At 47.5% G+C, this 14480-nt stretch overlaps 1 protein-coding gene across 9 annotated transcripts in view; it reads left to right on the top strand.

Annotated features, from left to right (window-relative positions):
• MYO9B (myosin IXB) overlaps positions 1–14480 on the top strand; it is a 96554-nt gene that overhangs the window by 61291 nt on the left and 20783 nt on the right. For 5 of the 9 annotated variants that reach the window (XM_073219940.1, XM_073219943.1, XM_073219942.1 and 2 more), the window contains exons 9-17: positions 767–883; positions 1178–1312; positions 7238–7359; positions 8978–9119; positions 9566–9770; positions 10332–10413; positions 11545–11634; positions 12806–12919; positions 14360–14399. In XM_073219940.1, coding sequence (XP_073076041.1) covers positions 767–883; positions 1178–1312; positions 7238–7359; positions 8978–9119; positions 9566–9770; positions 10332–10413; positions 11545–11634; positions 12806–12919; positions 14360–14399 — 1047 coding nt within the window. The remainder of the gene's footprint in view (positions 1–766; positions 884–1177; positions 1313–7237; positions 7360–8977; positions 9120–9565; positions 9771–10331; positions 10414–11544; positions 11635–12805; positions 12920–14359; positions 14400–14480) is intronic. The other 4 variants (XM_073219944.1, XM_073219946.1, XM_073219945.1 and 1 more) reach the window with 3 other exon arrangements.

The following is a 14480-nucleotide window of genomic DNA, read 5'->3' on the forward strand; positions in this document are numbered from 1 at the left end:
TAGCCTCCGGGGGAATTTTTAGCTGGCAGTAGAAGCTGTTGAAGCATCTTTAACGGGCACAGTGGACAGTGCCCCCGCTGACCCCAGTGTTTGGTACAAGTTGCTACAGGACACCTGATACCCCAGGAGGGTGGCTGCCCCCAAGGGCACCAGTCTGAATGAAAGACGTCAGGCTTCTTGTTGTCATTCCTCTCAGCTCCATTTCTGCAACCTCCCTAGAAAGGCAAAACCTAAGAGATGTGTTCTAGATTTTGATTGGAGCCAAATACATCTCTCACAGCCTAGATCTGAGTACATAAAAAGAAGGAATTCCTTATATATCCATTAGACCACAAAAAGCCTTTTTAAAGATATTTAGAGGTTATCACTGCTTTTATATACCCATTGGTGGCCCCACAGTGCTCCCGAACTGCAAGGGGCCTACGTTTGAACCCCACTCAGACTCCTCGCTAGTTCTCCCATGAGGGTGGTCTCAGTTCCCTCCCTAAACCTGCATCCCAACCTCAGTAGTCCCTGGGTTGCTCTGAGGAGCCAGCTGACACCCAAGAAAGTCTTGGCTGAACCGCAGGCCCCTGGGCTTTGCAGTCCATGCTTCCAAGTACAAGGGCATCCAGAGCTGTTGGGATGGTGTGTAGAGTGAGAAGGGACATGTCAGATGAGTTGGGTGTTCAAAGCCTCTCCTTGATCTCCCTGTGCACACAGACCTCAGGGTAGTGCAGTGCAGGGCCTGCCTTGCCAAGGTGTGACACCCACTCTGTGCACACAGGCTATCACCGCCCGTGACTCCATGGCCAAGTCGCTGTACAGCGCCCTGTTTGACTGGATTGTGCTACGGATCAACCATGCTCTCCTCAATAAGAAAGACATGGAAGAGGCCGTTTCCGTGAGTGCTCCCCCTCCCCACCACCCTGTCTGCTCCACCAAGCTGTGCCAGGGAGGCCAGGCCCTCAGTGCCCCACGTCCTCAGTGGACAGCCCGTGACTTCACGAGCCAAGGCAGCTGTAGTCAGTGTCAGGTCCCAGAACCAGGCGCAAGGTGCAGTATGATTCTTGGGGCCCCACTCCAGGTGAGAACAGGGCCCTTGTTCATACGGCGTAGATTCCGAGGCAACAACAGGGTAGCAGGTGTAGGGAGGTCAGCAGCTGACCAGTGACCTCTGCTCCCTCTGCCTCCTCAGTGCTTGTCCATTGGGGTCCTTGACATCTTCGGATTCGAAGACTTCGAGAGGAACAGTTTTGAACAGTTCTGCATCAACTATGCCAACGAGCAGCTCCAGTATTACTTCAATCAGCACATTTTCAAATTGGAGCAGGTAAGGAGATTGTGTCTTGTCCAGCTAACCCAGAGAGGGATGGAATGAGTGAGAGCCAGGATCTCCCTCAGGGCCCAGTTTATTCGTGAACCCACCCCAGGATTTTTTTCTGTAGAAGGGAAAGTAGGAAAATCACACACACCCTGGGAGGCTAATGTCAGGGTTGTTTTCAGCCATGGGTCAATTTTGCACCTCCACTCTTCTCAAATGTAAAAGTTGTTTGGATGAGAGAGAAATGGAATTGGCTTATTTGAGTCTGTCTTTTCGCTGCTAAATACTTAACCATCTGAAATACCTATACCCTGAAAACTACAAGACACTCTTAAGAGAAATTAAAGAGGATACTAGTAAATGGAAATTCATCCCATGCTCTTGGCTAGGAAGAATTAATATTGTCAAAATGGCCATCCTGCCTAAAGCAATCTACAGATTCAGTGCAATCCCTATCAAAAGACCAACAGCATTCTTCAACGAATTGGAACAAATAGTTCTAAAATTCATATGAACCACAAAAGACTCCAAATAGCCAAAGCAATCCTGAGAAGGAAGAATAAAGCATGGGGCATCTCGCTTCCCAACTTCAAGCTCTACTATAAAGCCACAGTAGTCAACACAATTTGGTACTGGCACAAAAACAGACCCACAGACCAGTGGAACAGAATAGAGAGTCCAGATATTAACCCAAACATATATGATAAAGGAGCCATAGATATACAATGGGGAAATGACAGCCTCTTCAACAGCTGGTGTTGGCAAAACTGGACAGCTACATGCAAGATAATGAAACTGGATTATTGTCTATCCCCATACACAAAGGTAAAGTCTAAATGGATCAAAGACCTGAATGTAAGTCATGAAACCATAAAACTCTTAGAAGAAAATATAGACAGAACTCTGTTGAATATAAACATGAACAACTTCTTCATGAACATATTTCCACAGGCAAGGGAAACAAAAGCACAAATGAACAAGTGAGACTATATCAAACTAAAAAGCTTCTGTACAGCAGAGGACACCATCAGTAGAACAAAAAGGCATCCTACAGTATGGGAGAATATATTCATAAATGACAGATCCAATAAGGGGTTGACATCCAAAATATACAAAGAGCTCACGCACCTCAACAAACAAAAAGCAAATAACCCAATTAAAAAATGGGCAGAAGACCTGAACAGACACTTCTCCAAAGAAGAAATTCAGATAGCCAACAGGCACATGAAAAGATGCTCCACGTCACTAACCATCAGAGAAATGCAAATTAAATCACAATGAGATATCACCTCACACCGGTTAGGATGGCCACCGTCCAAAAGCCAAACAATAACAAATGTTGCCAAGGATGTGGAGAAAGGAGAACCCTCCTACACTGCTGGTGGGAATGTAAATTAGTTCAACCATTGTGGAAAGTAGTGTGGAGGTTCCTCAAAAAGCTCAAAATAGAAACACCATTTGACCCAGGAATTCCACTCCTAGGAATTTACTCTAAGAATGCAGGAGCCCAGTTTCAAAAAGACATGCACCCTATGTTTATCACAGCACTATTTACAATAGCCAAGAAATGGAAGCAACGTAAGTGTCCATCAGTAGATGAATGGATAAAGAAGTTGTGGTACATATACACAATGGAATATTATTCAGCCATAAGAAGAAAACAAATCCTACCATTTGCAACCACATAGATGGAGCTAGAGGGTATTATGCTCTGTGAAATAAGGCAAGTGGAGAAAGACAAGTACCAAATGATTTTACTCATCTGTGAAGTATAAGAACAAAGCAAAAACTGAAGGAACAAAACAGCAGCAGACTGACAGAACCCAAGAATGGACTTGGGTTACCAAAGGGAAAGGGACTGGGGAGGATGGGTGGGAAGGGAGGGATAAGGGGGAAAAGGGACATTATGATTAGCAAACATAACATGGGGTGGGGGGTGCACAGGGAAGGCTGTATATACAGAGAAGACAAGTAATGATTCTACAGCATCTTACTATGCTGATGGACAGTGACTATAATGGGGTATGGGGTGGGGACTTGATAATGGAGGGAATCTAGTAACCACAATGTTGCTCATGTAATTGTATATTAATGATACCAAAAAAAAAATACTCAACCATCTTTACCCTAACAGGCTATCCTCATAAAAAAACCAATGGGTTTGTATAAAGATTTAGCTGACTTTACTATTACAACTTCCTTCTGGCTGTTGAGCACTTGAAACATGGCTGGTCAAATTGCATTGTGGGAAGAGTAGAATACACAGCAGATTCCCAAGATGTAGTAAGGGAAAAAAGAATGTAAAATGCCTCGTCAGTAGTTTTTTATGTCCATCACATGTCAACAGGATTGTACTTTAGATATAGTGGATTGAGTGCATTATTAAAGTTAATTTTGCCCATTTTCTTTTTTACATTTTTAATTGTGAAAAATTTGAAGTTAATGTGCTTCACTCACATTATGTGACTACTAGACATTTCTGTTCCAGAGCAGGAGCCAGCAAACGGCAGTCCACAGGTCAAATCTTAACCCACAACCTGTTTTTTTTTTCTCTTTTAATTTTTTTATTTTGGTATCATTAATCTACAATTACATGAAGAACATTATGTTTACTAGGCTACCCCTTCACCAAGTCCCCCCCACATACCCCTTCACAGTCACTGTCCATCAGCGTAGTAAGATGCTTTAAAATCACTACTTGTCTGATCAGCTATGGAGGTACTTTTTTCTGATAATATTCCTTTCTCTTAATTAAAAAAATAAAAAATAAAAAAGCAGTTATTGTGTGCTGACCTCCAATGAGTTCTGCACAGTGGTATAGAGGGCATGTCAAAGTGTGGGCAAAGGGTCTGTTTGTTTCTATGCAGAAGATCAAGGCCTAGCTTGGATACCCAGAAAATGAACTAAGATACGATATGAGGAGGAGCTTCCGGCATCAGCACTCTCTGGGGGACTTGTGCCGGGGGATGATCATCAAAAAGCCTCCACAGGGATCCGGACGATGCTGCGGTTGTGGCTGCATCCAGCCCACCGTCTCCTGGACTTGCCATAGGAATGAGGAGGGAGATGTCTAGGCTGGCATGTGCATACAGTGAGACAACGAATTTGACCGGATCTGTACTGTTGGAACTCAACCAGGAGTTGGGAGGGGTGCAAGTTGTAGCACTCCAAAATCTCATGACTATAGACTATCTATGGTTAAAAGAACATATGGGATGTGAACAGATCCCAGAAATGGGCTGCTTTAATTTGTCTGATGGTTCAAGTACAGTTGGACAATATCCATCATATCATAGATAAATTTTCACAAATGCCTAGGGTGCCTAAATGGTTTTCTTGGCTTCACTGGAGATGGATGGTAATTATAGATTTGCTTTGTTTATGTCACCGTATTCCTATTATGTTAATATGTGTGTGCAAATTAGTTAGTAGTTTAAAACCTATACATACTTAAGGTATTCTACAAGAAGATATGTCAAAGAAATAATCAATCCTCCCATGTTTCCTTCATATGCTACATCTATAGCTTTTCTTCTTCCTTCCTAATTACAACCCTTAAATAGAATTCGTGCCTCATATCGAATTTACCGAGTATCATAATTCCTCCAGGTGGTAAAGATACCTCGAGACAAGTGCTGGGCATAGAAGCCACAGGGCATAAATCTGCAAAGAAGTAAAAAGCTAACCTTTTCAAACAATATGGCTTCTCTCTCACTTACCAACTTTACATTTCCCTGTATGGCCCCGGAAGATGACTGGTTAGCCAGAGACGGGTAAGATTCCTCAAGGGAGGAACAACCTAAGACAGGCACAGTCGCAGGGGGGCCATCAGGTGAGAATTTGGGGATCAACAGAGGTGAGGCTCAGAACCTCACCCCCCCTGCTTTGAGAGAAATCTTCTGCATCCGTGGATGTCTTGCTGCCCTTGTCTAGCCTGGATTAATACTTGGTCCATAGGCACACACCTGATCATCTGATCATCTACATTTGCCCTCTTACAGCACTAAACTATGTTTTCTACCTTTATCTTGCATCTACCTACCACTTCAGCATTTTATTAAAAATAAAAATAATAATAATAATAGGAGAAATGTGGGATCAACATATAAATCAAGTACAAAAATCAAACGAATATTCATATTTGACCTGATTGTTTATAGGTCATAATGCATGATCAAAACCGAAAGTTTCTGTGATGAATGCCCTTGTACTGTTCACCATGTAAGAATTTATTCACTGTGCAAGAATTCGTTCACCATGTAAGAACTTGTTTGTTATGCTTCAGAAGATTGGAGACTGACGAGAATTAGGCTTGAGATGGATTAATGATTGTACATTGAGCATTGACCCCCCTATACTGAATTTTATTGTTGTTAACAACCATTTGATCAATAAATATGAGAGATACCCTCTCAAAAAAAAAATAATAAATAAAATAAAAATAAAAAAAATAAAAATAATAAAAATAAAAATAATAATAATAATAATAATAAAGGGAGAAATGTGGGATCCACATATAAATCAAGTATAAAATTCAAACGAATATTCATATTTGACCTGATTGTTTATAGTTCATAATGCGTGATCAAAACCGAAAGTTTCTGTAATGAATGCCCTTGTACTGTTCACCATGTAAGAATTTATTCACCATGTAAGAACTTGTTTGTTATGCTTCAGAAGATTGGAGACTGATGAGAATTAGGCTTGAGATGGATTAATGATTGTGCATTGAGCATTGACCCCCCTATACAGAATTTTATTGTTGTTAACAACCATTTGATCAATAAATATGAGAGATGCCCTCTCAAAAATAAAAAATAAAAAATAAAAAAAAGATAATAAAAAAAAAAATCACTACTTGTCTGCTCTGTGTTGCACAGCCCTCCCCGTGCCCCCCACCACACTATACATGCTAATTGTAATGCCCCCTTTCTTTTTCCCCACCCTTCTCCCTTCCTTCCCACCCATCCTCCCCAGTCCCTTTCCCTTTGGTAACTGTTAGTCCATTCCTGGGTTCTGTGATTCTGCTGCTGTTTTGTTTCTTCAGTTTTCCTTTGTTCTTATACTCCACATGTGAGTGAAATCATTTGGTACTTGTCTTTCTCCACCTGGCTTATTTCACTGTTGTAGAGAAAGGGGAACCCTCCTACACTGCTGGTGGGAATGTAAATTAGTTCAATCATTGTGGAAAGCGGTATGGAGGTTCCTCAGAATGCTCAAAATAGAAATACCATTTGACCCAGGAATTCCACTTCTAGGAATTTACCCTAAGAATGCAGTAGCCCAGTTTGAAAAACTCATATGCACCCCTATGTTTATCGCTGCACTATTTACAATAGCCAAGATATGGAAGCAACCTAAATGTCCATCAGTAGATGAATGGATAAAGAAGATGTGGTACATATACACAATGGAATATTACTCAGCCATAAGAAAAAAACAGATCCTACCATTTGCAGCAACATGGATGGAGCAAGAACGTATTAAACCCACAACCTGTTTTTATAAATAAAGCTTTATTGGCACATGGCCATACCCACTTGTTTATATATCATCTGTGGCTCCTTTCCCAGTACAACAGCAGAGCCGAGTAATCATGATAGACACCATCTAGCTCATAAAGCCTAACATTTACCATCTGGCTCTTTACAGAGAACATTTGCTTACCTGGGGTGATTTTAAGTTTGCTTTTAAGCACCTCACATGATATATGTTTGAGAATTTGTTTCTGTTTCCTGATGTTCATTTGGCTAATACTTTATGATCATGAATGTACTTCTGTTGACCCATTAATATGTATTTTATTGTTCATATATTTATATGTAAATGTGTACGTGCATACACATATGTTTACAGTATATACAATGTGTGCTATGTAAACATTAACACAGCAGTGAAATAATGAAATTGTCAAATGTCCCCTGAACCCTGCAGGAGGAGTACCAGGGCGAAGGGATCTCATGGCACAACATTGACTACACGGACAACGTCGGCTGCATCCATCTGATCAGCAAGAAGCCCACTGGCCTCTTCTATCTGCTGGACGAAGAGAGCAAGTGAGTGTCCACAGCCCACTGTATGTGCCAACCCAGGCGCTCAGTCTTCTTCCTGGCACCTTACCCTGAATCCAGACCATCCCTGGGAGCTTCTGAGTTTCTCAGACTCATTTGGCCACAACTCCTGACCTCACAGTTTGCAAAATGCACATATCATTCAGACTCACTGCTGGTCCTGGCACCCCTCCTCCACAGAATGCAAGGAAGGCTGGAAGGGCTATTTCTCAGGTGCCTCTCACTTGATCACCCAGCTGCAACCTCTAAAATTCACTTACTGAATTACTGTCCTGCAGCTGCTGTAATAAATGACCACAAAGCAAGCAGCTTTAAACAATAGGGATTTTTTCTCTCAGCAGTTCTGAAGGCCAGAAATGCAAAATCAGTATCAGTGGACTGGAATGCAGGTGTGGGCAGGGCCCTGCTCCCTCCAAAGGCTCTAGGGGAGAATCCTTCCCCGTCTCTTCCAGTTTCTAGGGGCTCATGGCCGCATCACCCAGTCTCTGCCTCTGGTCACATGGCTTTCTCTTCTTTCTGTCTATGTCTCCCCTCTCCTGATGACCACTCACGTGGGGTTAGTGCTCACCCGAACAAGCTCATCTTAACTAAGTTACATCCACAAAGACCCTATTTCTGAATAAGATCATGTTCACAGGTCCTGGGGGTCCAGACTCCGGTGCATCTATCAGCATCTCTGTCGGCCACCAGAGTGAACCAGGCTCACCTTCCAGGCCAAGTCCCTGTCCAGGACTCGGATGGCCATGTTCATTTGCAGCCAGGATCCAGGGAGAGAATGTTCAGATAGGAGAGGGGTCAAGAAGCTAGGAAAGGTTTAAATCGTCTTTCCCAGGATACCCCCCAGACCTGCATCTGGGGGAGAAATGTGAGGCAGCCTCAGGCTGATCTGTCTTTATTTAAAAACTTGTTCATCACAGATTTGGATTTTATCAAACAGTGTGCTAAAATGTACTTTACACCAATGATGGAGTGAGTGGACCCCTTGCTCCCCACACCCTCTCCAGCCCCCAGAAACAGCGTGCTTCGTAGTTATAGGTCAACCCCTCCTGGCCCCCTTCGCTCCCCTGTTAAGCCGTGCAGCCCAGGATTGGGGAGTCAGAGGCATATGGTACTGCCCGTGTCTCTGGCAAGGCCCGGCACGGGTTGGGCATACCGAAGCCCACTGGGCGTTTCCTCCCCGGAAGGCAGACATACTCATGTACACAGGTTCCTCATTCTGTCCCCACCCCTCTGCCTGCTTCATCCCCATCTCCCAGCCCCTCCCTGTAATAGGGGAGCATGGGTAAGACACCCCTACCCCCACGACAGGGTACAGACAGATCCAAGACCAGAAGTCACCCCATCCTGGGATTACTCCCAGCAGCTGCCCACAGCAGGCCCAGGTTCCAGTCTTGTCTGAATGTTCATTGGGCTACTCTGCCCACCTCATTCTGCAGTCCTGAGTATCTCATTTTGCCCTCGGGCCATGTGTTCAGCTTCACCACCCAGAGCAGCCCAGGCAGGCGCCCACCCGCCTCCTCCATGGAGGGCCCGGGACCTGGAATACAAAGCGGGCGATCAAGCCGCTCTTCCTGCAGCTAAAGGTTTTAAATCCTCCTCCCAGCTTTCCCCATGCCACGAGCCAGACCCTGCTGGCCAAGTTCAAGCAGCAGCATGAAGACAACAGGTACTTCCTGGGCACACCCGTCTTGGAGCCAGCTTTCATCATCCAGCACTTCGCAGGGAAAGTGAAATATCAGATCAAGGTGTGCACCCATTGGTTGCCATTAGCAGCCGAATTACCCTCTGCTCGGGAAGTGGGAAAGGGACCATGTGGGCGTCCCAGAGGCCCCTTCCCTCTGCCTCTTGCTCTGTCCTTTCCTCTTATTAGACTGGGTGAGGACTGGGGTTCTGTCAGACCCAGTGCCCCAAATCCCTGGCTATACTGTGGAAGGCAGTGAGTGAACCAGGCTCATCTTCCAGGGCAGGTCCCTGTCCAGGAATCGGATGGCCATGTCCATTTGCAGCCAGGATCCAAAGAGAGAATGTTCAGATAGGAGAGGGGTCAAGAAGCTGGGAAAGCTACCCAGAGGCACAACCCGCCTCTCTGTGGTAGACAAGGGTCCCATCCCACTACCACCCCTTCACGTGCCCGCCCCTAGGGCCATAGCAATCTCTGACATGTGACCACCCACCTCCAACTCCCTGCCAGGACTTCCGGGAGAAGAACATGGACTACATGCGCCCGGACATTGTGGCCCTCCTCCGGGGCAGCGACAGCTCCTACGTGCGGGAGCTCATCGGCATGGACCCCGTGGCTGTGTTCCGCTGGGCTGTGCTCCGAGCCTCCATCCGGGCCATGGCCGTGCTTCGGGAGGCTGGGCGCCTGCGGGCTGAGAGAGCCGAGAAGGCTGCAGGTAGCAAGGGACCCCCAACCATCCCTGTCAATGCGGGGACCCTGAGGGTCCCTCTTAAAGTGTCAAGTTCTGTGGCACTTAGCACCTCCACATTGCCATACAGCCATCCCCTCTGTGTAGCTCCAGAACGTTTTCATCTTCCTAGATAGAAATGCTGTATCAGGGTATATCTTTTAACTTCATCATCTTCCCAAAGCAGGAGACATGCCCCATGTCTCTTTAAGGACACCCTGAGGCCCAGGATGACTGCATGGCTCCCCCAGGGGCACTCGGCTCCAGACGCCAGGAGTGGGGCTATGTTTCATGAAGGGCATTGACTAAAAGGGGACTTGACAGGACCAGGCCTTTACAATAAGCAGGACTAAATGGCATGGTTTAGGGGGAAGACCAAAACATTTTAACATTCCCTGCTATGACCAAATTTGAGTGTCAGGCTGTTTTCTTAAAATGAGTTCAAATCAGGATCTCAGCCTCTGTGGTAGAGACAGAGGCCTTTCGGCTCTGGGTATACCCCACTCCACCTCTACCACCCACCAAATTCCATCTACTCTCTGTACCCAGAAGGTCTGGGCATCTCCGGCACCCAAAGCCACGCAGCAGAGCCGCAGAGAGGAGCCAGCACCCCGTCGGAAAAGCTGTTCCGGTGAGCAAGACCTTGATTTGTCCAAACTGAGGTCACTAGGCAACTGCATTATTAAAACAAGGCCAGAAACCCTACCCCGCAAACCCAGGCTGGGGTTGACCCAAATAAGGAACCCCAAAGCCCTTTGAACCAAAAAGACCCAGAAACAATGGCATCTGGTGGCCGCTTTTCTGCGCACAGAAAGGGAGGCCTCCCTGCGTCGTCTGCATTAGGGCTCAGCGTATAGACGGTCCTTTTCATGGCCGGGGGAATGGGGCCAGGGTGTCACTGGTCTCGCTGAGCAACAACTTCATGTAAATGGAGTTCCTCCCTTCGCCAGGCTGGGTTATGCCCAAGCAGATCTGCTAAGATACTTTGCCTGCAGTGAGAAACCCAAGGTGCCCTGTGGCCCACCAGATAACGCAGGGTGTTCTTTGGCCACCCCACAATGACCAAGGGGTCTCCACATACCCTGGTTTGTGCTGAGTATAAACGTGAGCAGGGATGCACTCCCAAGGGGCAAGTTGAGAAAGGCCACACAGGACAGACCCCAGGCAATGACAAAGTTGGAGGAGGGACACTTCTGGCAACTTGTGAGAGCCAAGCAGGCTGAAGTCCCTGAAAAGGGAAAGGGATTGAGCTGGACAAGGAAGGCAGGGTGCACTGGAGTGGGAAGGGGACACCAGCACATGCAAAGGCCCTAGGGCAGCCAAGTCCCCAACTTCTCTCCCAAGATTCACAAATACCCAAGGAGCACGTGACTCAGTTTTCAAATGTGAAAAGGTCACTTTATTTTTGAGCCCTCTGTTCGAAAAATTTCCTCAAGAGGTTCATAAGAGTTTGTGTGTGGATACCAAACTAAGCCCTAGGTAACTATGCTTTTGGTCTGAAAGCATGGCATGTCATTTTCCTGCTTTTACAAAGGTGCATTTTCAAATCAGCTCTTTCAAAAAGGGGGCACAAGATAAAAAGCACTTACCCTATTTGCTTGTGGGTCATTGCTTTTAATTCCACTCCGACCACTCCACCCCACCCCCGCAAAGACCAGCCTGCCACCACCAAAGCAAGGCCTGTCTCCCCAGGGCCTGGCCCACGGGCCGCGGGTCCCCCATCCCAGGAGCGCATTCAGTTTATACAGATTCTCCCTTTCAGCTGCTCAATGCTAGATTTCTCATTTGACTGCTCTGAGGAGTTCGATATTAACGCTTTTGAGGACATCATTGCTTTGTATGAAAGCAAGAAGTAAGTAGAAGCGAGGGCCTTCGAACCTGAGACCAGGGAGGCACACAGAGAGAAGCCATTGTCCCCAGGCCTTCAGCACAGCATCCAGGGCCCGGAGAGGGAGATTGGCACACCAGAGCCCTCAGGGGGCACTCTGGCCAGATTTGGCCGGGTTGGGGGGTGCAGATCGAAGCCATGGACCTCTGCACTGACTGCTTTTGGGGTATGGATGCAAAACATGACCCCTCTGTTGTCTTTGCTTTGTGCCTCCCTGGAGGGCGAGGGAACAGAGGTAAGTGGGGCCAGCAAGCCCCAGGCATGGTGCATGGAACACAGACAAGGGGCCGTTGGTTGGGGTCTTTCCAGGCCAACTGCCCAGAGCTTAAACATGTATTTGAGATAACCCAGAATGAGGAATTTACTAAAATGAAATGAAAACCTGATTCGTCCTGTTTGGTCATTACCTTGTTCCCAGAAGTTCCATCAAAGACAATTTGTCATTTATTCTTCATGATAGCCTTTTCCATCCCTAAGCCATTCTCGTTTTCATGCATCAGTATCAAAGGCTGGGCCTACATCCTACGCTCAACACCGAACCCACAGCAACTGGGCCAAACGGAAGCAAACGTGGGAAGAAGATGCCCTTCCGTTAGGCTTTCTTGGCCCTCTGCCCAGTCGCTCCCCGCAGTAGGGCTGTCCCATGGAGAATGCGGGGGCTGAGGAGCATCCTGGCCTTGACTCTGCCAGGTACCAACCCTCCACACCCAGCGACGAGAGCCAAAAAAATGTCTCAGGACTTCACCGACCATCCCAGACAGAACTGCTGTGTGCATTCTGGTTCATTCCTCCTGTGGCCTTTCTGGAAGCCAACGAGGAGTTTGACCTGTGGCCACAGAATCACCCAGAGCACTGGGCAAATCACTAAACAGCTGCTTCCCACAGAGACTCTTGTTTTCCCTTTTCCCTTGCTCCTTGATTCCAGAAGTCCTCTTGCAGAGGAGGCCCTTTGCAGTGAACTGAGATGCCATGTTAGGAAATATCCTGGGCCCCTTCTCCAGCTACATGTTTTGGCTCCAGTGGCCTGGGGAGGGTCCCGACGGTCCTGGGGACCCTGAGGTGGTGGGCCCACTGCTCTAACTCAGTCTTCTCTCTTCACTGCACCCTCCCCTCCCCCTCCTCCTCCCCTACTCAGCGAATTGCATGACCAAATCATCAAGACCATCAAAGGACTGCCCTGGCAGGGTGAGGACCCCCGTAGGCTCCTCCAGTCCCTCAGTCGGCTCCAGAAACCCCGCACCTTCATCCTGTGAGTCCCCCCAAGGCTGCGGCACCCGCCTACACCCTGTCCCCACAAGTGCAATGACCACCTTCCCTGCTCCCGAGGACTCTGGCCCTGCAGGCTTCCCAGTGATGCTGAATCAGCCACTGCCAACACGACGCTGTATCTTGGCTCCATCCTCACACCAGCCATTGCTGAGTGGACCCCATAATTCTCCCACCCTTGGGTCTGGGCTTCAGCGCAAATCCTCACTGGCTCCCCCATTGCCTAGCACAGCTTGGCAAAAATGCTGGTCCTACAAAGCATCTCGTTTTCTGCCCCCAACTGTGCAGGGCAAGGCTTTCTTCCCTGCCCACTGTGAGCTCGTAAAGAAGCCGTGGGAAGTAGGGCGTGTGATTTCCCACACCTCCATCGCCAGCCATGGCCCTGCTTTGTGTGGATGGCAGTGTGATGTGGGAGGAAAGGCCAGAAGCCAAGCTACCTCCACTCACTGCGTGGCCTGGGTGCTCTGAGCCTCTGGGCTCTGTCTGCAAGTCAGGGGTGATGACTTTCACACCCATGGCACCAGGTGGATGGCGGTATCAGCCAGTGGAGTACCTGCAGCTATTCAGCTGAGAGCAAAGCTTGTGACCACAGGAGAGGCAGATTTCAAATCACTTTTATTATGCCTTATTCCACACCACAGGGATTCAGATTAAATCTGACACGTAGAACTTCATGGCTGAGCATCTTGTAGATCAGTGGGGCACCATTTCTGCAGCCGATCTTTAAAATGAGCCAAGCTGTGAATTCTTTTAAAATTTTTCTTTTGTCTGCAAGAGTCCATAAAGTATTCAAGAATGTGGGAGCCATCCCCACTCCTTCAGCCAAAAGATTGGCTTTCGTTTTTTGCCTTTCCGCCACTACAAATCCAAAATGCACATCTACCCAGGCCCCATTTCTGTTCTCTGCTGGGCAGACCCCTGCCCTCCCTGCTGGGGGTCTGGAAGGGGCTCTTTGAGGTTTGCCAACATGTAGGAAATAGAGCCTGGACACCTGGTAGGTGTCAGAACCACACAAGATCCCTCAAAGTTCCATTTGGGACAACCTCTGTCATTTTTGAGATCTGCCAGCTCCCCCATAGCCAGTCCTGCACAGATGGATGCTCTGCCTTGTAGATTACCAGCCAGCCCCTCCTAAATCCCTGGACATCCAGGTGGTTCCTAGACCAGATGCTCCCACTGCCTTGAGCAGCTACTGGTCCAGTGAAGTGGGTGCACAGTCACAGGGCAGCCCACGCACGTGCAGAGGGCCTGGTGGGTCCTTGGAGAGGCAGCGGTGGGGGCTTCGTTGCACTTGCGCTTCTGGACTCTCCACTTCGTCTGCTCTCACTCCTCCTAACCTGCCAGGCGTAGCTTGCCAAACTAACCCAGATCCAGACAGCATGTGTTCCTTGTGTTCACAAAACCATTTTTAATATTTTGACAGGAAAAGTAAAGGTATCAAACAAAAGCAGATCATTCCGAAGGTAAACGCTCGCGAAACCCTCTAATGCCACCTGGCTGTTGCCCACTTGAGAGAGCCTGCCTCAAGGGGCTTCTGGAAAATG

This window comes from Manis javanica, chromosome 13 (assembly GCF_040802235.1).
Source record: "Manis javanica isolate MJ-LG chromosome 13, MJ_LKY, whole genome shotgun sequence".
Taxonomy (NCBI): Eukaryota; Metazoa; Chordata; class Mammalia; order Pholidota; family Manidae; genus Manis; species Manis javanica.